The 23763-nt window shown below is 41.4% G+C and overlaps 1 protein-coding gene across 3 annotated transcripts in view; it reads left to right on the forward strand.

The window, feature by feature from the left end:
- dock4b (dedicator of cytokinesis 4b) overlaps window positions 1-21363 on the forward strand; it is a 120279-nt gene extending 98916 nt beyond the window's left edge. The window contains exons 42-52 of one of the 3 annotated variants that reach the window (XM_028570312.1): window positions 2979-3155; window positions 5856-5939; window positions 6499-6618; window positions 7015-7136; window positions 8497-8617; window positions 9710-9791; window positions 11057-11166; window positions 13140-13212; window positions 16803-16919; window positions 17689-17750; window positions 20741-21363. In XM_028570312.1, coding sequence (XP_028426113.1) covers window positions 2979-3155; window positions 5856-5939; window positions 6499-6618; window positions 7015-7136; window positions 8497-8617; window positions 9710-9791; window positions 11057-11166; window positions 13140-13212; window positions 16803-16919; window positions 17689-17750; window positions 20741-21196 — 1524 coding nt within the window. In that variant the 3' untranslated portion in view covers window positions 21197-21363. The remainder of the gene's footprint in view (window positions 1-2978; window positions 3156-5855; window positions 5940-6498; window positions 6619-7014; window positions 7137-8496; window positions 8618-9709; window positions 9792-11056; window positions 11167-13139; window positions 13213-16802; window positions 16920-17688; window positions 17751-20740) is intronic. The other 2 variants (XM_028570313.1, XM_028570314.1) reach the window with 2 other exon arrangements.
- The last annotated feature ends 2400 nt before the right edge of the window (window positions 21364-23763 follow it).

The following is a 23763-nucleotide window of genomic DNA, read 5'->3' on the forward strand; positions in this document are numbered from 1 at the left end:
ATTCGGGGAGTTTCAGGGTAACAGCGTTAGTGGTCATGATTGTTTTGTGTCTCTGGATCCGTCCAGCAGACTAATGTCGGGGTCACCAGTGTGGAAATTGAAGTATATTTACAAGAGGCAATTTCTCACGTTGAGCACACAAGTAGGTGTGTCGTTTATTTTTTAGCAAGACAACAACTCTACAAGGAAAAAGCCGCTGACCAGCAACAAAACCCCGTAGCGTCTAACGTCATCACGCATTCAGAACATTTAAAGGGGCCGCCGTCCCTGAACAGTCATAATTACATGAAGTGACTAAAGCCTGGCTCAGACTACAGGAGTTTTAGGCCGATTAATGCCCGATTTACCCCTCCCGAGAATCTGAGAAAAAATCTTGTCGAGGACCTCGATCGGTCCCGATGTTCGGCGCAGATTATCTGGTAATGTGAGGCGTTCACAGATTGAATCTTGCACCTCCCGATCTGCTCGCAGACACATCGGGGCCGCCCCGATAATATCAAACATGTCTGATATCTAGGATTATAATCGGGCGTGAAATGACTATGATTACGTCAGTACTTCCACAATAGCCAATGAGAGACAGGTCTGCAAGGAGACAGAAGTGACGGAAACTTTTGAAAATGTCCGCGAAAGCAGCTGTAGTACGGGTCCGGTGGACAACTGAGTTGGAAGAAAGGATGGTGGAGATGTGGCGACAGCACAAGTGTCTGTTTAATGTATCATCAAAAGAGTATCATAATCGGGATAAAGAGAAGAGCTGGGGAAAGATCGCTGCAGATTTGGACCTACCGGGTGAGTGTACAAAGTTGCTAGCGCACTAGCTAGCAAATGTAAACATTAGATCTAGGTCAGTGATCATCTGCTACATTCAGGTCTAACAAAAGATGCATTGCACTATAAATCGCTCCGGAGTATAAGTCACACAGAACAAGTAGCAGGGCGTGGAGACGTACCGTTGTCAAGCCCCTCCCGGCAGCACGTTGTTCAAGCCCCCACCTGTGGACTTGTTCCTCCACCTCTGGCCATCTAGCTTTCAGCCCGCGATTAGCCGATTAGCTTTCTTTGATTTCTTTGATTTCTTCATTGCAGTAGAGTAACCTTTTTCACCAGTCCCTTTACAAGTTTCTCCCTCATTTCAAACTTTCTTTCTGCTGCTCAATTACTGTTTTTGGCTGCATATTTTACTACCTGCAGTTTATCTCTTTTCTTTCTCAATTGTCTTTAGGAGCAGCATATAGTTGTCACAAGCTTAGAGCGCCCTCTCGAGGCTGTAGACAGTAATGTTTCAGTATGAATTAACATGTTAAATTATATATATATTGATATATAAGTCGCACCTGACTATAAGTAGCAGGACCAGCCAAAGTAGGAAAAAAAGTGCAATTTATAGTCCGGAAAATACGATAGTTTGTTTGAATAATATTATCGTCCACGCTCGTTTTATTTTCTTTTGTTTTTTATTGGTACAAAGGATAAGTATTACTACAGCAAGTTGCCGTGACACAGTATCCATTTTGTTTACATGCGCTTCCCCGTGAGATCGTGTCACGTGAGGTGCTAAATCTGGCAAGATAATCTTAAGAATATCTTGTAGTGTGTGATGCCCCACTATTTTCAAATCTTGTAGTGTGAGCATGTTTAAGATTTGAGGGAAGAAAATCTGCAAAGATTCTCCTCAAGTGTGTGCTGCAACCAGATTTCAAAATCGGTTAGGATTTTAAAACTCCTGTAGTCTGAGCCAGGCTTAAGGCCTGGTTCAGACGGCAGGATAATTAGGCCGATTTTAGCCCCGATTCACCCCTCCCGACAATCCTAAGGATGCTCCGATTATCGTAAAATAATCTGATCAGATATTCCTGCCGTGTGTGGTGTGTTAAGACTACTCTCGTCTGCTTGGAAGGACGTCGGGACCGCTCCGATCTCAAATCGGGGATATCCAACATGTTGGATTTGTTTTTGGACCGATTTCTCCTCGTGTGTGGTGTCCCCCAGGGACAAACGAGCACGCAGCCTGTGTAAAATAAATAAAGTCGATGGGCATAACTACATCCACAACTGCAGTCCACCAGAGTACATGGAAACGAATATATGAACGTTTATTTCAACGGTAATTAATCTGTGTAATACGTAACGACATTTCTATGAGAAAAAACTAATCACCTCCATATCATGATGTAGCAAGTATAGTCCATGCTCGGGTTGTCTTCTTTGACCATCGCCTTTTCTTTTGATAATGTTTTTTTTTCGGTTAAAAACAAACTACAAACTATCGCCACTGCATCCTCTTCGTCCGCAATGATTGTTTACTCTGAAGTCACGTTTGATCTCGAGGGATTTTGCGAGATTTCCCGTCTGACCTGGGAATGCTCGGGAGTCAAATCGGTTCGTGTGTGATGTGTTGATTTTGCCGTGTGCTGCGCACCACACACTGTACGACCAAAACTGTTAAACCAGTGATTTATCATCACCGTGTGTGGGGTCTCTCAGGATTGGGAAATCGGCCGACAATTTTTAAATCGTCCCGTGTGAAGCAGGCTTAAGGACAGTAAATTACATGTATATGTATTACGTTTATCACTGCATGTAGAACCATATTAAGAACAAGGTGCTGCGTTAATAATCAACAGTGTGTAGAACCACACTTAACAAATAAGGTGAATTATGTATGTCACATTCCCTACAGTATGTCAGTATTGTCTTTACAGCTTGTTTTTCCACTGCCCCCCAAGTGCCCATTATTTTGTTAATATATGTTTACAAGTAAGATATCCACCAAAATAATTTTAGTCAGATATTAAGGTAGAACTGTGTAAATGTTAATGCTTTTGCCAGAAATGTGGACAGAGTTTTAGAAGGTGTTTTCATGCAAATGTGGAAATTTGTTGAGCAATGTAGACATAAGAAAGCTCCCTTTAGAGCTACTGAAGAAGTGGTCTCTTTAAAACTCTTACATTTTTCTACAACCTCCCCCTTGGCAGGTGGAGGTAAGCCCGCTGGAGAATGCCATCGAGGTGATCGAGAACAAGAACTTACAACTGCGCACATTGATCACCCAATGTCAGAGCCGGCAGATGCAGAACATCAACCCCCTCACCATGTGCCTCAACGGGGTCATCGACGCCGCTGTCAACGGGGGGCTGGCCCGCTACCAAGAGGTATGGATGGATAGAAGGATAGAGGAGAAGGTTGGAGAGTTTTAGAGACCGGGGCAGGAGTGAGGAGCCATGACATATGGATTGCCTAATGATGCTTGAAGGTGGGTTTTAGCGGAGAGACTTATGGACAGAGAATCGTTTTGCCGAGTGAGGAGCGAATGAACAGATGGATGGATGGATGCATGAATTGCTGGGTGAAGGTTTGAATGATATGGATGGACGGAATGGATAGATGAGTGGAGAGCAGGAAGGGGGTGGAATTGGAGAAAGAAGATGGATCGGGGGTTGCGTCAATGGATGGAAGGATGGAGAATATTGCAGATAGAGGAGTGGGAGGAAGGATATACATAGAGAGATGGATGGCTTATAATGGCTGAATGAATGAGATAGGAGTGTTTATGCAGCTGCTTTATTGTTTACTGAAGTGGTAACAGACAGACACACAGATTGGTAGAGAAAGACTTGAATGTGGTCAATCTCGCTGACAAACATTTGCATCTACTGCTTCTCCAAAAGCTCCTTGACAGTAGACAATTGAAGGATAACAGTAAAGTACAATTTCTTAACCAGTAGGAGATCAATTGAAGAAAAAGGCATCTAAAATTTTTTACCCTCAACACACTGAGTGGACTCAGTGACTTGCTTGTGTCGCATAGCAACCACCCTTTTCCATCGGGAGCCGAGTGTGGGTTCGTTTGTATGTGTGTGTGTGTGTGTGTGTGCATGTGTTTGGGCATATACTGTATGTGTTTGTGAGAGTATATTGGGTTTGTGCAGAAGAGCGTGCCTCTGTGTAGAAGTGGCCTATTAAGGTTTGTAGGATACTTGATGGAGCCACAAAGGTGAGGGTCGCTGAAGTGCTTTCCACCTTTACCGCCATTATTTTGTTAGAAAAATATGGAATCATTTTCAGCTTCCAATATACTTACAGAGAAGTTTTTTCTCACTTTTATACACTGTAGGCATCATAATGTACAGTATATATTTCTACATATAAAATTGTATAAATGGCATTTCCCTGGGTAAAAATGAACCACCAACTTCATTCAGCTATTTCATACACAATATAAAGTGACATATTGCAATTGTTTGGCATGAGATGGACACAGCTGGGGCTGTTTCTGCAGCAAACGCACTGCTACCGATATCAACACTCATTTTCCTTTACAGAGTATCACACGCAGTACTCGACGGAATGTGCTATAAATCTATTAATTTCCCCGCGTAATACCGATTGACAGCTGTGGAGGTTTGCTCGGCTACAAATGAAGGAGAAATTGTCAAATATTAATATTCAGATATATTGCTTTAGTTTGAGTTGAAACCCTTGAGGGGGAATGCTGTCTGATTTATTCCCTCCCTCAGTGTTCCATTTCTAATTGGACTTTTCTAATGATTAACTGAGCTACTCCATGGCGAGGACTCAATCCCTGCAGCCCAACGAAAACATTTCCATCAATCGTAGAAGATTATTGATTCTTTTTGCTGCCTTTTTCTGGTGGTCTCTCTTTTAGAATTCTTACCTTGGAATTATTGCATATGTACTTTTTAGTACATCGCTTATAAACGGTGTAATAACGTTTATGCAATAAAGTATTTTTATCATTTCTTATCCATCTGTGTTGCATGGTTTAATAAGAGGAACGTGATATCATGTACAGTGTACACTAATATATTCTATCTTGATAAAGATTGCCATCTGAGGATGTTTGGCTGGAATAATAATATCATGTCTTGTTTTATTGAGGATTCATAGTCGAGAAGCCGTAGTTTCAAGCATTTTTTGACAGACGTGCGTGTGTGACATGTTTGAAGCAGCATCTTGCTAACTCTCTAACTGTCATCTGCCTCTGTCTCTTTGGAGATATACAGCTGTGTCCTTCGGAGAGGAACCATGCTGATTTTTTTTGCGAACCATTCAGTCCCTTATTTTTATGTGCGTTTCTCTCCGTGGCAGATTTGAAAGCAGATTGTGAGCCGGGTCTTTCATTGGCTCATCGTCTTTCCTCTTTGAGCACTCTAAAGCAGATAGAACAGGATTTACCATAATCTAAATACGCATCACAAGTGTGGATGGCATTGGTAACAGCAGGGAACTTAGCATTAAATATATGGATTCCACACACACACACACACACACACACACACACACACACACACACACACACATTCAAAGCAGGTCAGGCAATTTCTCATCATATCTGTTGCCTTTTTGAAGTACATGTCTGAAAATATGAATAGAAAGTGCAGTCTGAAACCCATAATCAATAAGTTTGATGTTTCTGAAGAAACATGATCTGTAGCAGGACACAATTACATGAATAAACATGATTTGAAAAAAGCTTTCAAAATTTGAGACCAAAATTGGCCACTAAATCACAGTAAAAAATAATCCTTTGATCGCACCATTTGACACAGTGTTTTTCTTTTTTTCTGGTCCCTTAACTTGATATAAATATCACAGCAGAAAGACCCAGACAGGAGCATTACACCCCATTTGAGCTGGATGTTAGTATACTCTGTTTGGTTATTTACTCAGTTTGTTCGTGAACGTTTTTTTAAGGATTCAACTAAAAAGTGTGGACACTGATTCACTGTGTCAGCCCAGCGGGGATTCAGGTAACACTGCTGTGCAGAAAGCCTACAGCTTCAGCTCCCGGTGTGTGCATAACAGATGTTCTGCATTTTGTCTCCACGCAGGCCTTCTTCGCGAAGGACTACATTATGAATCACCCCGAGGATGGCGAGAAGATCGGCCGACTGAGAGAACTCATGTTTGAACAGGTCTGTAATAAGAGGTGTATACATTTCAGTGTAATGTATGCTCAGATATGTGTTTTAAATACGCAGGAAATATTGAAAAACATGATGATCAGAAATAGACCACCATATATGTAACAGTGTGTATGTATATATATATATATATATATATATATATATATATATATATATATATATATATATATATATATATTGTAATTGTGACCAAGATAAGTGGCATTTTTCTGTTGGAGAATTATATAAACGCACTTTTATCATACAGGTTAGGTATTTCTGTACTGCAATTTATTGGTCCAGTTTTAGTACCCCTATCAGGTGAGATTAGCCTTGTTTTGTTGATGAAACCCAAATTGCATCTCATTGTGTTCACAAATTGTTCTTAATTGTTCTCTGTAGTGGGAATTGTTTCACTAAATTTGTCAACTTGCAGACTAATTTTAACCAAGCACGCCCGGAACAAATTACGATTTACACAGATGAAGTAGGAGTAATAAAAGCTCTTGTCATATTCACATTGGTTGTTTGTAATATCCACAGGTGTTAACCAGCTTTTGTTTTGCAGGCACACATTCTGGAGTACGGCCTTGCTGTGCACGAGAAGTTTGTTCCCCAGGACATGAGACCTCTCCATAAGAAGTTAGTGGACCAGTTTCATCTGATGAAATCCAGTCTTGGCATACAGGTAGGCCAGAAGCTGACACATGGTGACACTTCAGTACATCTTTAAAAATGTATTTCAAATGATTTCAAATTTTTTGAACCAATGAGGGATTCAAATATCAGGTTAAACAGAAGTTAAATCAGTTTATGACGGATCAATTATGTACTAGGAAGATTGAAATATTCCCACTTAATAATTTTCCTCCATTTTTTTTATTTAAGTGCATGCTGTTTGTGACAACAAAAGCCGACCACTGTGTTTTGACTTCTGAGTGAATAACCTCAGAAAAGAAAGCCCACCCCTCATTAAACACACTTCCTTTACCTGCATTTGTGTGCATTTTATTTACATATCTTACACTGGCATGAATAAGCATTTAATCATGTGCACTGCCTCTTCTCCATTTTAAAACCCCAGGAGTTTCCTGCTTATGTGCGAGCAAGCCCAGTGCACTTCACCAACGGGAGCCCACGGACATGCAGGAACTCTGTGCCCAACATCATCAGCCCAGACGGTGGCAGAGGGGTTGCCAGGCGGAGGTGATGACCTCCTTTGTCTAATGATGTTATGTCTTTCTTTCTTTTGTCCTAGAATATAACAAAAACACCCAAAAAGCTCCTATACTTCAGCGTTAAAGTGCTCATATTATGCTTTTTGGCTTTTTTACCTTTCCTTTTATTGTGTTATATATCTTTTTTTGTGCATGTAATCGGTTTACAAAGTGAAAAAGCCCAAAGTCCACCCCAAAGGGACTTACCATCTCCAACAGAAAACACTGTTCACCAACTGCTCCAAACAGATCTATTGTAGTCCAGCCTTTACTGCCGTGACAAACGTGCGTCACTTTGTAACACACCTTATAATGCTCGCCTAGCTGCTAGCGTGTCAGTAGTGGAGTTGTGCAACTCCCAACAAAGACGGAACAGAAGTGAGATGCCTCACTCTGTAGCTAAAACAGAGAGCTCAACACACAGGGTGAAAAGAGGAGCTGCAGCAATGTGCTGTACAACAACAATATGGTGTTTTTTGAAAATTAAACCATGTAAACCTATTCTGATATAACCTCTTAATACAATTATGAACCTGAAAATTAACATAATATGGTCACTTTAAATTCCTCCTTCATGTATTCTCACATTTTTTGCTTTCTCTTGATGTACTGCCTTTTTTGTATCCCCACCTTACCTCAAACACTATGCTCTGTGCCTTTTGCTCTCTTCTTCCTTCCGTTCTTTACCGGTGTGGCTCCATCTGGGCATACAATAGGTGTGTGCGTCTGGCTGGCACCCACAGGGATATTTCTGTGTGGCTGCTGCCGAGCCAGCAGGCAGAATGTGTGGACACACGTGTCTGTGTGTGTGTGTGTTTTTGATGTGTTCAGTGACCCTGCCACTCTGTCTACCTGCAACATTCTGCCTCCATAGTCTGATCCCAGGGGGCAAAGCCACACATCCAGACACACACAGACACACACACATTACCTCAGTCTCCCAGTGACATTTCACATTTTTACATACTGAGTTTTGATTTCTTTTTGTTCTCTGGTAAAGAAAAACGAGTTACATCTTTTCTTTAAAAATGATTTTTGGTGACGGCTTGCGCTTTAACCTTCTTTGAAAAACCCTGTTGTGTTTGTACTCTAGCCTTTCTTTTACACTTTTGCCTTTTGGCTGACAAGTGCTTGTGAAATGCTGTGATTGCTGCATCGATTATCTTTTTATAATCTTGACATTTTCTGTCCCTGTTTCTTTTTCCCTGCCTGCCTGCCTTTTTTGTTTGGCTTTTCATGCTGACTTTTTGGTGAGTGAAACTTCTGAAAGCTAATGAAACAAAATGCCATAACCTATCGCCCTTTACTGAAAGCCACCATGACCCTCTCTCTCCGTGTCTTACTCTCAGTCTCCCCAGCTACCCTGCGGTGAACCGCTACTCCTCGTCCTCTCTGTCGTCTCAGGCCTCCAATGAAGTCAGCAACATCACAGGGCAGTCGGAGAGTTCGGATGAAGTCTTCAACATGCAGGTAATCTCCCCTCTCTCTCTCTCTCTCTCTCTCTCTCTCTTTCTCTCTCATAGACGCATACATGCAATCTTATGCCTTCCCACACAGCCACACAAAGGCTTTCAAGGTAAGTAGATTGAGTCCACATACCAACATGTGCCCTCCTGCTCCCTACAGATTTCACATGCAATACTTTTTAATCCTCCTCACTCCGTTCAACTCTCATCTCTCTTCTCCTCTGACCCTTTCTCTCCAACCGTCCTCTCCGCTTGTTTAATAATTGTCGTGATTACATCAAATAAGAACAAAGTGCTTTGTGTGGTTCGTCCAAGCAGCTTCCTGGAGTTGGGCAGTAATCTAAACTGGATTTGGCCAATTCAGAAAGCTGTCGACAACTCCTGGCAAGCTGTATGGCGCACCTGCTGGCAGGCCTGGAATAACAGGATGCAAAGAAAAACACAAGAGGAAAAAAAAGGCCATTGTCAGGGATCTGACTGAACCGATAACAATATTATTTTTGAACATCATAGCTTTTATTTTTTGGGCAAGTACAAATCACTGAACAATGATCCTACAGACTTTTCAGAACATTTCAGTCACAAAGTGCATTAAGCCTTTAACCCCCACTGTCCTGGAGACATAAGGTTTCAGTTGCAGACTCTGCAATGGATTGAACATGGATTCCTTTTAATGACTGTCTAATCTGGTCTCATCTATCGATGATAATGTACATACATCAAAATCAGAATCAGAAATACTTTAATAATCCCAGGGGGAAATTATTTTTGTTTTCCACTCCAGGTATACAAACAACAAATAAAAACAACATATATTATCAAGACTTTTAACATATATAATAAAAACAAATATACAGTAATAATATATAAAATATGAAATGTACAGTGTTAATACATGTCAACCATTTTCATATAACTACCCGTAAAAGCGTAACATGTCGTTTTTAGACAGATTAACACAAGATATAAGGTGTTAATTATTGAGCTACTGTATTTATTTCATATATAAAAGATAATTTTAAAAATGTTCTGGTTCATGTTAGTAATGTTGTTGTTGTTGTTGTTGTTGTTGTTGCCGCCGTCATCCCACCTACAGCCCAGTCCGTCTACCTCAAGCCTCAGCTCCAACCATTCTGCCTCGCCCAATGTCACCAGCTCAGCCCCCTCCAGTGCCAGAGGTGAGACTGGCACTCTTACAGAAAGCACAATTTTTTTTTTACAATGTATGTACACTGTAGGCTTTTAGCCGATAATTCACTCCACAGTGACTTACAAAGAGGAAGAAGACAGAGGTTCAGCTGGACACACTGAACATGGGGGCTGAACCTTTGACCATTCAGTGACACAATGTTCTCTCAAACCACTGCAGCGTCCTGTCTGGTGAGGTCAGCGAGGTTAGACGACTAGCCGGGGAACACGAACAGGAGAGGTTGATGGGGTCAAAAAAGAGAACAATGAGGAGAGAGGGTTGAATGGAAAGTTAGACTGAGACTGAAAAATAGAGGGAATACAAAATGAGCTGAGATGGAAATGAAATGTGCTGAGACGTGGAGACAAATGCTGTTGAAAGAAACATGGAGCGAGAGAGAGTAAGAGATGATTACAGTTCTGTGGAGTATCCCTTTTGGACCTCAATACAATCTCCAGCCCATCCCAGGCCATGCAAGCCTCCTCTACAGTGTCAAATATGTAAATATCTAATGCCTTCTCTGTCTGTCCTCTTATCTCGCTGTGTTCAAATGTGCAAACGTGTTCCTGCCTGATCCACATCATAAAAAGTAAGGATATATGAAGACGTTTATGGAAGCTTATACACTCCCCTTTGGCAAGCTGCTGGCACCGGGCGGCGCCCTTATAAAAGTGGCCTCTGTCTACCAATAAAGCCTGTAGAGAATTATTGCTTGTGTGGTCTTATCTGAATGAGAGCCAGAGATGGGTATCTCATACTCACATGATAGCCTTCCAAGTGCTATCACATTCGCTAATGGATCGAAATCTATACAGTGGCTAACAACAGATGAGGGGGAAGTGCTGTAAAAATGGTGCGAGCGAGTATTTTGGGTGTGTGTGTTTTTATGTCTCTCTCGGAGTGTGTCTAGGTTTTCCGTGGGTCTCTTTCTGTTAGTGTGTGTGTGTGTGTGTGTGTGTGTGTGTGTGTGTGTGTGTGTGTGTGTGTGTGTGTGTGTGTGTGTGTGTGTGTGTGTGTGTGTGTGTGTGTGTGTGTGTGTGTGTGGCAGGTCATTTATCATGTTGTAGAGCTAGTGAGGCTGAAAGAATGGTAGAAAGGCTTGGAGGGAGAAAGAGAGAGATTGGCCTTTCCTGATTGCCAGTATTTGTGGGTAATAGCCTAACACCTTGCTGCTATTTGGTCCCTTATGTGTTGCACATGCTCCTGCGTGTGTATGTGTGTTGCCAGCCTAACATCTCATACTGTCCATTTCAGGTTCACCACAGATGGCAGAGAAACACAAGCATTCCAGAGAAAATGCCTGCCTGTCTCCACGAGAGCGACCGGTCAGCGCCATCTTCCCCAACCCTCTGGACCCTGCACAGGTTAACACACACATACATACACACACACACACACACGCATGTGTGGGTGGCTGGTATATCAAGTAGGAATGGCACAATGTAGCCATTAATCGGATCCGGCTATAACTTATGCAACTGTCACCCCCTGAGGTTAAAACAAATAGATATTTGCATGCAAAGAAAAAGTGGATAAAAAATAGATCCAGACAAATTAGTTTTTGGCCTTTTTGTGACCGAACAATGAGGAAATACGTCTGCTAGTACAAGGAAAGTATGTTTTAAAGAAAATGAAGACATTGTTTCTTGAGGCACTGATTATTCGCTCTGCTAATGCAAAGCCAGCAGTAGAAGCACACAAAATAACTGTGCATCTAAACCATTTTGTGAAATGGGATACTAGAAAAAAAAATCTAATTTGCTTACTAAAATTAAAATGTTATCATTCCATGTGTGGTGTCATGTAGGCCTTTAGCATATAAGCACACCCAAAAAGTCGCAACAGAGTTATGGATCGGGACGACCTATTTCAGGCACCACTTTTCTCCAGACAATGTAAGGTGACTCCCGGGTGAAGCTCTTGCATGTACCTCGGTAGAATCATCAGTACATACTGTAAGATGCACAATGGGGTCATAAAATATCTTTGATAAACAGTTGAAAATGCAACACTGTACATAAAAGCGTAAATGGTGAAGTTAACCACGACTCCCAAGGTGCATCTAGTCATCCAACCTAAAATACTGTTATGTGCACGGTTAACAATGGTCGGAAGCTTAAGATTACAGCGATGAGAAAACTGATAATACATTAATGAAACTATGTTGCTGTTTTTTGTTCCCAACTGCAACCACATAGTGTTTTGAATTCACTACAGCTCTTCTTCTCCATAGCAACGGTGGCCAAGGCTCATGGGTTTTGTAGCATTGAGAGCCGTCTCTGTATCTATATTAAGTAACATTTAGGATTGAAAAGTTTGAATGAATACAGAATTGGAAAAGCACTGCTGTATACCATAAGCAGATGGACATATCCAACCTGGGTGTGCTATTTTTTTTCTTAGAAGGGTAATGGAAAAGGAACATTCATTTTTTTCTCTGACTTGCAGTTCTTACAGATGGTTGCATGCTCTTCAGTCGTCTTTACTTGGCTCCACCTGTCTTCCGAATGTGTGATTTTGACAAAATCTATATGTTTTGACACTTTTGTCATTATAGCCATGTTTGCATGACTGTGCCCATGATGTGCTTGCTGAGGCAGAAATCAAGGTCACCTATGTATTATATACCATATCTTTATGGGAAAAAAATTGCCTCCTAGACGAAGGCACATGCCATGAGGTCTTTTGTAGCTGAGAACAGGAGAAGCAGTTGAGCTTTGCCTCATTTTCAGTTAAAGACGATCCAGTACAGCAAGAACAAGACCCGACAAGAACATGGTATTGCAGTGTCTTCTCTAGCTAAAGGGCAGTATGTAACGCAATCACACAACAAAAAAAGTGCTTTTTTCAAGGCCTTTCATCTCTTACGGTCAGCGCTACTGGCACAGTTCACCTGTTTTGTATGTGTTGAATCAACGGATTTGTTTTAAGTCTACAGATGAATAGATGTTGGGAGGCCTCGCAATTATTTCCAACCTGAGAGACGTGAAGGACCATCTATTAGCTGCTAATTTAACATTGAATATTGGAAATATTGATTGACTTACTGTAATTGGAGCAACAGGGTAAAAAAATGATTTATATATTTTTGATGATGGATGTGGAGTGCTCACCCACAGGTAGACATAAAGGTCACTGTGCATTCAACACTCTTTCTCTGTTCTATTCTACTGAATTTGTGAGGGGAAGATTTCACACCTTGATGTTCATTTTAACCATCCAATATTCAATTATTCTTCTCTGTGTTAAAGCTGGCATTTACCTATGTTCTCTCAAATACACTGGCTCACGCTGTTCATATTTGACAGTCATTTGGACTATTTATTTTTTTGTGCAGAGAGCTCCTTGTCATCAGATAGGCGATACCACTTTACCAAGGAGTGACCCCAACCTCTCAGCACCAGACAAAGGTAAAACGCAATGTTTAGCATATTCGTTTACAGCCTTCTCTTCCAGCCTTCTCTTCCATGCACTCATGACTTTCCACATTCAGAAACCCTCAAAATACACTCTCACCTTCCAGGGCATCCCTTCCAGCAGAATAATAATGCCAAAGTATAGTGTGCATTTATTTATTTTTTATTTAATTATTTTTAGTTCTCCTTACTGTTAGCGCAGTAATGCAGATTTGCTGCAGCAGTAACTGGCATCTTCTCTATTACTCATCGACACTTACACCATCATCTGTCCAGACATGCAGTGTGTGTGACAGTTTGACCGCGGAGTGACTGGAGGCATCTGTCTTCATACAGCTGCATCAGGGAGCTCCTCAGGACACACATGAACAAACACATTTACTCACACACACACACACACACACACACACACGCTGGGCTCCATTTTGTCCGACTTCTACTATGCCTTGGTGTGTCAGGGCCTTACACACTGTCTAGATTACAGCTTTTCATTTTACGTTATCCTAAAAGAGTTATAAAATGGCGGGTACTATTCTTGCAATGCTGATGGACGTGTGTGACATTCATTTGTATGAATTCATATCTATTAGTTAAGCCCCTTGGTTGTCATTTTGCTCTGCATAGTCAAGGAGAGATGTATATTTCTCGCATTTTTCTGGAAAAAAATATGCCAGAATTGTAGGGCTGGTCCGAATACCATTTTTTGAGCTTCGAAGCTTCGGTAGTAATGAGCATCAAATATTCGAAGCTTCGGAACATATTATTATCTCTAATAAAGGCAGGAATCTCTGTGTCTGTCTGTTTGCATTTTGATTATTTTGAGAACCTTTCATCCAAACGACTTCACAAGGGACTGCAGCAGTGTCGTATTTGGTGCAATATAAATAGACAGACCAGACGCGTTCAGAATTAATAAACTTTTAACCTCTCAAGGATCACCGTCTCGTCAACGGGACACTTTGTGACTGGGGGCGTCGCTGTAACCTCAATAAAACTTCCACTCATGAGCGTTTTTATAACTTTAAAGCATTAAATCTTTAAAATATAAAGCCATGTACACAACTGTTACAAAGTGGACCAAAACTTGATTTTGTCCAAGGAAATGTAATATCCAAGCTTTATATTCCAAAACGATCTCTTCGCCTCACAATGTTGAAGTTTCTGGCCGAATCACAACGGAAAAATGCGAAACAGTTTTCCATTTCTGCACTTGTTATCGCCGCTAGCTTCTCTGCCCAGCTTGCTAAATGCTCGAAGTGGGCGCGGCGTCATCGTGTACCGATCTTCTTCTTCTTTCTAGTTTATTGGCGTTTGGCAAACCAACTTAAATGTGCATTACCGCCACCAACTGGACTGGAGTGTGAACGAGAGATAAATGCAGAAAATAAATAAACCAAAAAAAAAAAAAAAAAGAATATTTGAATGTCAAATTTTTAAATCGAATACCAACCCACCGAACGAATATTTGAATATTCGGGTCCAGCCCTACAGAATTGATTGCTTTTCTGTCAAATGCACTCGTGGAATGTATTTCCATCCATCAGTGCAGCTCACGAACACTTTGTGAAATAATTAGGTAGGATTGCGGAAGAGACACCTTAAAATAAAGAGTGAAGAGTGTGGATGTGATATCTTCCTCTTGATTCACACACAAAAACACACCTTTCCATGTGATTCGAGTGTGATCTGTAAATAACGCAGTGAGAGATAGATGAACTGCCACAATATGGTGACATGACACCTTTACGCATATGACAATGACGAAAGGCGCTATAATTGACACAAAACCGGCAATTGTATAAAAGTGTTGTTTGCCACATCTTCTGCCTTGAACATTAAATTATATTATAATGAATGTAGTGTTGCCTAGACTCTAGTTTGCAGTTAAATGCAAATGAAGCCTATTCTGTAAAAGGGTCCAGAGGCATCATACTACCACAACTTCATTAATTCTGACCTTACCAATCACCCTGACTGTGATTTCAATAGTTTCTGATTACATTTTATTTTTATAGAATAGTCTGCACTCAAAGTAGCTCCTAGACTTGAAGTGGCCACTTAAGAGATTTTAAGTTTGATTGAATGTGACCTTTAAACTTGAAGAACAGTCTGAGACTTCTACCAGATGTAGTGTCGGTTTGATGGTGCATTTGTATTGTATTGTATTATCCTGTGTTCACACCAAATATGCAATTGTGGCATTGCACAGAACAACACAATTATTTTTCTCTTTTCTATTCGTTGGCGTCTTTATGCGATGAAAAACAGCACTCTGAGGAAATTATTTTTGAATATTGCCAGCGAATAAAAGCTAAACAATAATGGAAATATGAACTAATTACTGTTTTATACAAAGTGTCATGTCACAAGTCAGTGACCTGCATGCATCTTACATTGTATGTTCCTAATTAGTAAAAAGGTATCCTCTATGGCCCACAAATTCGGGGCTTTGCTTAGCTGCTTAACCTGGCAACATCTTGCATTTCTATGCAATCTCTCTGCCAGTAATGTTAGCTAATGTTACTACTTACCTAAAAAAATAAAGAAACACATTTATGGACTAAAATTATCTCCTGTCCCTCTAAGAAAAACACACAAAAGGCAAGACAAAAAGAAAGGGGGGGGGAAAAAGCAACAACAAACCGCTGGAACACGTCAATGATTGAGACACGCCTCAGAATTCCAGGAAGACATAATCATTAAAAATGCATTACAAAAAATTAGACTAAATTGTCACTGACTAATACACACTTTTGTCAGATGAATGTCCACTGAACTGTGCTCTCGTGGGCTGCAGAGTGAGCCATAGCAGCAAGCACTGTTCATATTCCTTTCAAGTTCATTTATAATGTAACCCCAAATGCGCTGACCTCCCAAATGCGCTGACCTCCACAATGCGCGTCCAGTAGAATTCTAACAATATCAGGAGGCAGAAATTATGACTCAATAGGACAAAAAGAGTCCCTTTTGTGCATTTCTGAGCTCCCAAGTCATGTTGCTCTCCGGTCTTACTGGTCCTACTTTGGATAAAAATCTCAAGCATGGCATAAGAGCAAAAGAGGATACCAGGTTAGAAAATGAATATCGCTGCTATGTAGAATAGGTTATGCTTAAAGCTCCTGAAAACTTGACTTTTGTCAGATTCTGCTTCAAATATTGCTTGATTGTGATTGGTGCACGCAAGTACGGGACATCACCTTTTTTGAGCCTTGCCCACTTTAAAAAACAAAATGAGTAGAACACAGAGAAGGGGAAACGCAGATATCCGTCATGTGAAATACCCCAAACTGTTTGGGAGAAGATAGAATGTTCATGTTGGATCCCATCGCTCATCGTAACAAGCTGAAGTTTTAGGGGCCTTTTAACATAATGCACTTGATTCTACACTCTATTTCTGGAAATGTGTGCACTGTCGCACGTTTGGTGTGTCACTGCAGTTTGTGTTTTTAATACATTACAACCAAATGATCATTCTTAATTTGTTTCCAGTTATCAGACCATCCATCTGAAATGTATTTCTCCATGTTGTCTTGTGTAATCCCATAACGTGTTGAGTGACTTGTGATGTTTCTGTGTACTGTAAGTGAGACCCACACCCAGTAGCTGGAGCCTAGACAGTGTCAAAGAGGGCGCTCCATCCTTCTCTGACTCTTTTGGCAAATTGCAATGCCCTCCTGTACCTCCTAGGCCACCATACTCAGGTAAAGTGGCAGATTGTGGTGAATTCACCGATGAAGAATGATACTAATTTTCCACTCCAACTTTTGACACCTGGTGCTTCCTCCACCTACTATGACATTTCCCCATCTGAGGCTCTCAGCTACTGTTTTCTGGCTTACTGCTCCTAAATTCCTCCACATACATGATGGCAACTGCTGTTTATTTACTAACTGGCTTGAAATTATGATATTTGCTAGTATGAGATGTGTAATTTCAGCTGAGAACAAGTCTGAAAATCTCTGTGGACTTTCAGGGGGCCGAAGTTAATTCCAATTGAAGTTTCAATCAATTCCTGGATTCGGGTTTTATTTTACCCTTTCAGGCCCCCTGAGAAATGCTTGTCATTACATTTCAACTGCAGTTTTTTCCACCGTCAACTCAAACTGTATTTTAGTTGTTTACTTATTTACAGATGCAACAGACTTGACTTATTCCCCAGTGCTTTCTGATATATTGTACTGCCCAGCAGTAAAATAAGCAGATGGAGTGTTTTTCCTTCTGCCCTCACTGCATAGAGCAGTAACAGCTGTTGGATGTAGAAACAGCTTAAGGCAGCCAAAAGGACCTGCAGAACATCAGCGCGTATTTGATTCATTGATGCTTTAAGCCACTGGCTACAAACACAGCTACATGTGTGTATGTTTGCATGACTCAGGCTGTGTCAGCATGGTGAACGGAAGAAAACAGTCTTCTAATTTGAATTTGCCCTCTTCTCTCTCTCTCTCTCTCTCTCTCTCATCTGGTTGTCAGCAGGCTCCTCAGCTAAAAACATGAGGTCGCAGTCTCCTGTCACGTCTAGATCACCACAAAAGGTTGGTTCTGTTTTTGTCATTCACTTCTTCTGTCCGTTTGAGTTTTGGCCTTTTTTTTTTTAGTTTCTCTTTCTTTCCCTGAGGCAGCCTGACCTTGCTTAGGGACATCCTTGGGGCCCTTATCCTGCACTGCTTACGTTTTACTGGCCAGCTCCAGGGTCTTTATCCTACTCTGTGTCAACCCGAGGCTGGGGAGCTTTGCACTACTGCTCACTGAAGCTGCTAACTGCTCCAGTGCTGCTGATTTTGTAGTTTTTATGACACGGCTGTCCCAAAGAGGACCCAAAACGGGACTGGCTGGAGGGCACTCATCGTATTAGCTAAATGTACACCTGGCAGGTGCTAACTGTCCACTGTGTTTAATTCAAGCTCTGAGAGGATGTCACCTGGCCTGCTGGCCAGAAATATGCAAAAACCAGATGAATTTAGTCCACTTTACTACATGTACTTGTCAGTAAATTTAAATTTCAAAAACTAAACTATATTGGTTGTGTTTTTTCCCCTTTACTATTGATGCTACGAGACCTGAATGTGCTGTACTGAATGTTTTTTTTTTTCAGCATCTCTCAACTAGCATGTGTACCTCTGCTCTCAAGTGTTTTTATGTTTATCTGTAGTTAAACTGATGCGCTTTGTCTCCGAGCTCTGATTTGTTATTAATGAGCCTCTTAGTAGTTAATACCAGTCTGCAAAAGCAGGAGAGGTCCAGTAGAGGTTAACTAAGCGCTGAGAGAGCTTTTAATGAGGAGTAAAAAGTTGTTTTGACAACTCTGGTGAACCAAAGTCTGTCTGCTGCTAACTGTTATCTTCTTTGCGGGCTTGTCACAAGCAACAGTGCTAAGCTCCCAGCCTGGTTGCGGGTGTGATGTCTTCTTACATGTGACAACTACCAAGCGGTTGTTTGTGCGTGTTTGTGTGGTCTATGCCTGTGTGAGGCAGAAATAGAGAGAGAGAGAACATCTCTGGAAACCAAAGTGTGAGTGACAGCTTGGCACTCAGCATGCTCTGTCAATCAGATTTGTGTGTGCGGTTAGGTGTGTGCATGTTGGCACATTTGTATTTGTGTGTGTGTGTGTGTGTGTGTGTGTGTGTGTGTGTGTGTGTGTGTGTGTGTGTGTGTGTGTGTGTGTGTGTGTGTGTGTTGTGTGTGTTCGTGTGTTCGTGTGTTCGTGTGTTCGTGTTCGTGTGTGTGTTCGTGTGTTTGTGTGTTCTGTGGCAATAGAAGAGGCCTGGAGCGAAGTACCAAGCTGCCCAGCACAGCACAGCCAGAAACGGGTCCTCTGTGGACCTCCAGGAGGCCCCATTCTCTGGCACATATGTCGAACACACACATCAGTCGGTGCAGCCAGGGGCCCATTACCAGACCACAAACCCCAGGACACTAGTGAACCTGCAGAAAACACATGGGGCTAGTCTGACAGCACTGCACTTACTCATCTGCAGTGGTAGAAATTATATTTAGTGGAAGCCTCCCTCTGGAGAAACTGGGTCAGGAGTGTAAACAAAAATGTGCCCTTTACATTGTCAGAGATGACATTTTAAATATTAATAAATAAATAAAACAATATCCATGCTCAAATAACCTTGCATTGCCGATTATTGTCACCTTAAATCCTGCTTCTGTATCCCTTTACCACACAATCAAAACCTACCACCTTGTGGTTGGCGTATTTTCTAGACATAGTTATGCTTGAGCTCTCTACAGCAAGGATTAACAAAGCTAAATCATCAACTATCAACCTATAGAAAAGCGCAGCAGCACAAATATCAAACCTAATGACCACAAGAACTAGAGGAGAGTGATTAGGCAAGGTGTGATTTCTGTTTGTTTGTTTTATTTTCCTCGAGACCACAGAGGGTGGGGGGTGGGAGAGGTTTTTGTTCTTGTTCAGTTTGTGTTTCTTTGTTCTGTATGTCTGCATATAAAAAAAAAAAAAAAACATTGATCTAAAAAAAAAAAAAAAAAAAAAAAAACTACCACCTTATCCTCCATCCTCAATAGATTCAATAGGTTTACATCCCATGTGTGCCAGTAGTTCACCTAGAGGTTAGAGGGATTATTCCAATCCAAAGCATATCTCCCCTTTCTTCCAATGTGATGGGGGTAGATACATTAAGAAGGTGATGGGGGTAGATACATTAAGAAGGCTGACTATGTTCTCACAAATAAACTCAGCACTGCATTATATACAAAGAGTTTCATCATGCTCACCCCAGATGTGAAAAGGTTTGTCCAGTCGTGCATGCCAAATGGATACCTCTCTTAGTGCATGCCTGGTGTAGCATGAACAATACAACCTTTACTGATCAATTGTATACTGCACTAGATCCAATCAAGTTTTAGCAGAAATAATGGCACTATGGTGTAATTGCTTAGAAAAACATTTTTGATGAGTGATCAGATTTTTGAGGGGAAAATCTGGCATATTGTGTTTTTTACGTCTCGGCGCACAGGGCTGGTTGATGCAGTGTAAAAACCTGGCCCTCTCAATCTGTTCACTGAATCCTTTTTCTTTTTTTAAGTATTTATCGTTGCTGTAAGGCTGTGTCAGCACACATGTTGGAGACAGCAGAATATCAGAATGGGGGATATAATATGGTTGGGGGCTTTCCATAATTATTTATGCGCATTTTTTTATGTTTTTCAAAAACGTTAAGTTTTTGCCTCTTTCTCTCTCTTTCTTGTGTGCTAGGTACTTTCACTTCAAGCCACGAAAACTCCTTTAAATGAACAATCTGAGAAGGAAAACACTCTTTAGTAGAATTTAATAATAATTAGTAGTCATTATTTTCATTATTGATAAATCTACCAATATTTTTTTCCTTTAATTGAATATATTCATTTGCTTCATTTAAAAAGGGCAGAGGCCAAAAAAAGTTGTGGTAGACTACTGCTCTATACAATAAAAAGCTTATTAGATTTTCCACATGAAAAAATTATTGATGATGATTGTTATATGATTTTCTTTTCATTCTTTCTCTTCTTTTAGACTACAGTGCCACCTTTCACCCCTTCGCCCACCGAGTGCCAGTCCACCAGCCTGGTCTCCAACTCCCCCGTCCTCTCCGGCAGCTACAGCAGTGGCATCTCCTCCCTCAGTCGCTGCAGCGTGTCGGAAGCTTCTGGCACCGAGCTGCCTGCGGGTGACCACCCGTCCCACCCACTGCCTCCTCCCACCACCTTGCCAAACTCTGTCTCTAGCAGCTCAGACGAGCCGATCCGCAGAGAGAACAAGACACCTCCCCCCTACAGCGTGTACGAGAGGAACAACCCCCGCAGGCCTGTGCCGCTGCCCCACAGTCTCTCCATCCCCCCACAGACGGACCCCCCAGCCCTGCCACCCAAGCCTCACCAGCTCCGCACAGGCAGCATGAAGCTGGACGGAACCTCCGACCCTCGAGTCCCCAGACCAAGGCCACTGCCCAGGAAGGTGTCCCAGCTATAGGTGCTAGTTCAGGTCCAGGTCTGGAGAAGAAACACACTGGCGTATTTTGCACTTTTCTACTGGGCACTCAATTGTTTTTTTGTGATCGTCAGTTTTAGCATTCCTGACCTACACTCCATCAAAAGACACAGGCCTATAGATTAACAGGCAGTCAAAAAAAAAAAAAACTGAAGAAACTGTCAAATAATGAAAGTTTCTTTTTGTATTTACTAGAGGGCATTGCATTGACTTTGACTTGGTCATTCCGCACTTTTAGCTCTAGTATGTATAATAGGTCACCACGGTCAGTCGCAACATATGTTTACCAGAACACTCTAGAATAACACAGTTTTGATAGATGTAATAATCTCAAATATATGTATATTGGTATATATGAGAATTGTTTTTGCCTTAAGTATTGGAAACAGAGTCTTTTATCTGTCAGTCTTGCACGTTTTCTTTTTTAAACGACTCCGTACATTTGTGTACTGTATGGCTAAAAAGGTGCTAGAGGCCTTGAGTATGCATTTCAGTGAAGGGTAGTAGAAACGGGTGTGTTCCCATAGTCATATCCACACAAGCAATGGTATAAAAACGTTAAACATGCTAACAAAAATGTGTTATGATTAAATGAAAAAAATGCTGTAAAATACCTGCCAGCTTTAAAGGGGTGATAGAATGATTATATAGGGTATTTCACACTGTTCCTTAAGGTCTCTTAATAGGGTATGTAACATTGGTTGGGCTGAAAATGGCCCGGGTGCAATTCTATGGGCCCTTATGCATCCCTGTGTTTTGGCCCTATTTGGAATGAGAGCTTTTCTTCCAAATATGGTATGCTCATGAATATTTAGATGAGCTGCATGCTGATTGGTTGAGCAAACCACATACACATACATTGGAGACGAAACAGCAGGTCTCATATTTCAGACACTGCAATGTTTCGTTACTAAATTCACTTCTGAGACTTCTTTTATGAGAAATCAACTATATAAAGCTCAAATATGGGCCATTTTACAAAAATGTTATGACTAATTGCAAATTTGGTAAGACGTGTCGGACTTCAGGAGCTCCACACCGCTGTGCTCCATACCCAAGGTAAAGTCACCGTTACTGGACTACCGGGGCTTGGGGCTCCGCGGAGCTGGCTGGCTGCCGACATAACTAGAGTATATTTATTATATAATAAATATATTTATTCATTTTTGAGAATTTGAGGGGTTTCGTTAGCTGCTAGTGTCCCTTCAATCCTATGGGTAAAGATCGCAGCTAGCTAGCTACACTTTCAGCATAACTATAGTATATTTACACTTTGAATTTCGTCATGCCACTTATATTACAGCTACCCTAAGGTCTCACAAAGTTAACGCTTGTGTCCCATTTCAATTTAATGCATTTTTGTGAATTTGAGGGGTTTCGTTAGCTGCCAGTGTCCCTTCAATTCTATGGGTAAAGATTGGGGCTAGCTAGCTAGCTACACTTTCGGCATAACTATAGTATATTTACACTTTGAATTTCGTCACGCCACTTATATTACAGCTACCCAAAGGTCTTGGAAACCTAACACTTCAATTTAATGCATTTTTGTGAATTTCAGAGGTCTCGTTTGGGGAGGCTAGCTAGCTCTCATTGATTGAGCTCATCCGGCCATTTAGCAGGAAGAGGAGAGGGAGAGCTGCAGGCCCTGGAACTCCATCATGGCCTCGGCATTTGGTAGCCCTGTAACCCAGAAACGTTGACTTTGCGCGGGTATGGAGCGCTGCAGGCTGCCGGCCGTGACAGAGATCCATCTAGCTCACAGCAGGACACACCGGGCGGCGAGGCAGCACCAGCCGCTGTCACGTTAGCCTGCTGAGCTCCTGCTGAACTCCGACACACAGTTGGACAAAATTTGCAATTAGCCATCATTTTTCGTAAAACTGCACATATTTGATCTCTACATAGTTGATTTCTCTCATAAAAAAGTCTCAGAAGTAAATTTAGTGATGAAATAGCAGACGAACAATGTATACAATTACTGAGATCTGCGCGACCTATTCAGAAGACTACTTGATCTCAGATCAGTGGTGTAGCCTATGTAAATGTTGGGGCGTGACAAAGGTAGAGACTAGAGCCAAATAAGGAGGAGCCACAGAGTTAACGTCAACTCTGTGGTTCGTTGAGATTTGCCCGTTTTCAGAGGCAGTTTCAAATTGTGAGATTTGCAGAGGAAAGAGGTGTCAATGGGATTTTGAGGTTCTATGTATGTCCTATTTACCCACCAAACTGTCGTTATTCAACTATGACAAGGTAAAATCGGTTTTGCATTCTATCACCCCTTTAAAATTCTGATGGAAATTACATTTTAATGCAGTGATACATACAGTTTGGTAAAGGTATGTTGGGCACAGTAATGACAGCCATTTTGAGGTTAATTTAATTCCACGTGGTTATATGTAAATCTAGAAAAGTTTTTAGTGGGTTGTTTTCTAACAACCCACTCTACTGCCGTTTTCTCCAAAAACCAAAAATTGTCCCCATTAACAATGAAATCACAAGCCTGGACCAAACGCACGGGAAAACGCTGGTGCAATTGCATGTTTAGAAGT

The sequence above is a fragment of the Perca flavescens genome, chromosome 23, assembly GCF_004354835.1.
Source record: "Perca flavescens isolate YP-PL-M2 chromosome 23, PFLA_1.0, whole genome shotgun sequence".
Taxonomy (NCBI): domain Eukaryota; kingdom Metazoa; phylum Chordata; class Actinopteri; order Perciformes; family Percidae; genus Perca; species Perca flavescens.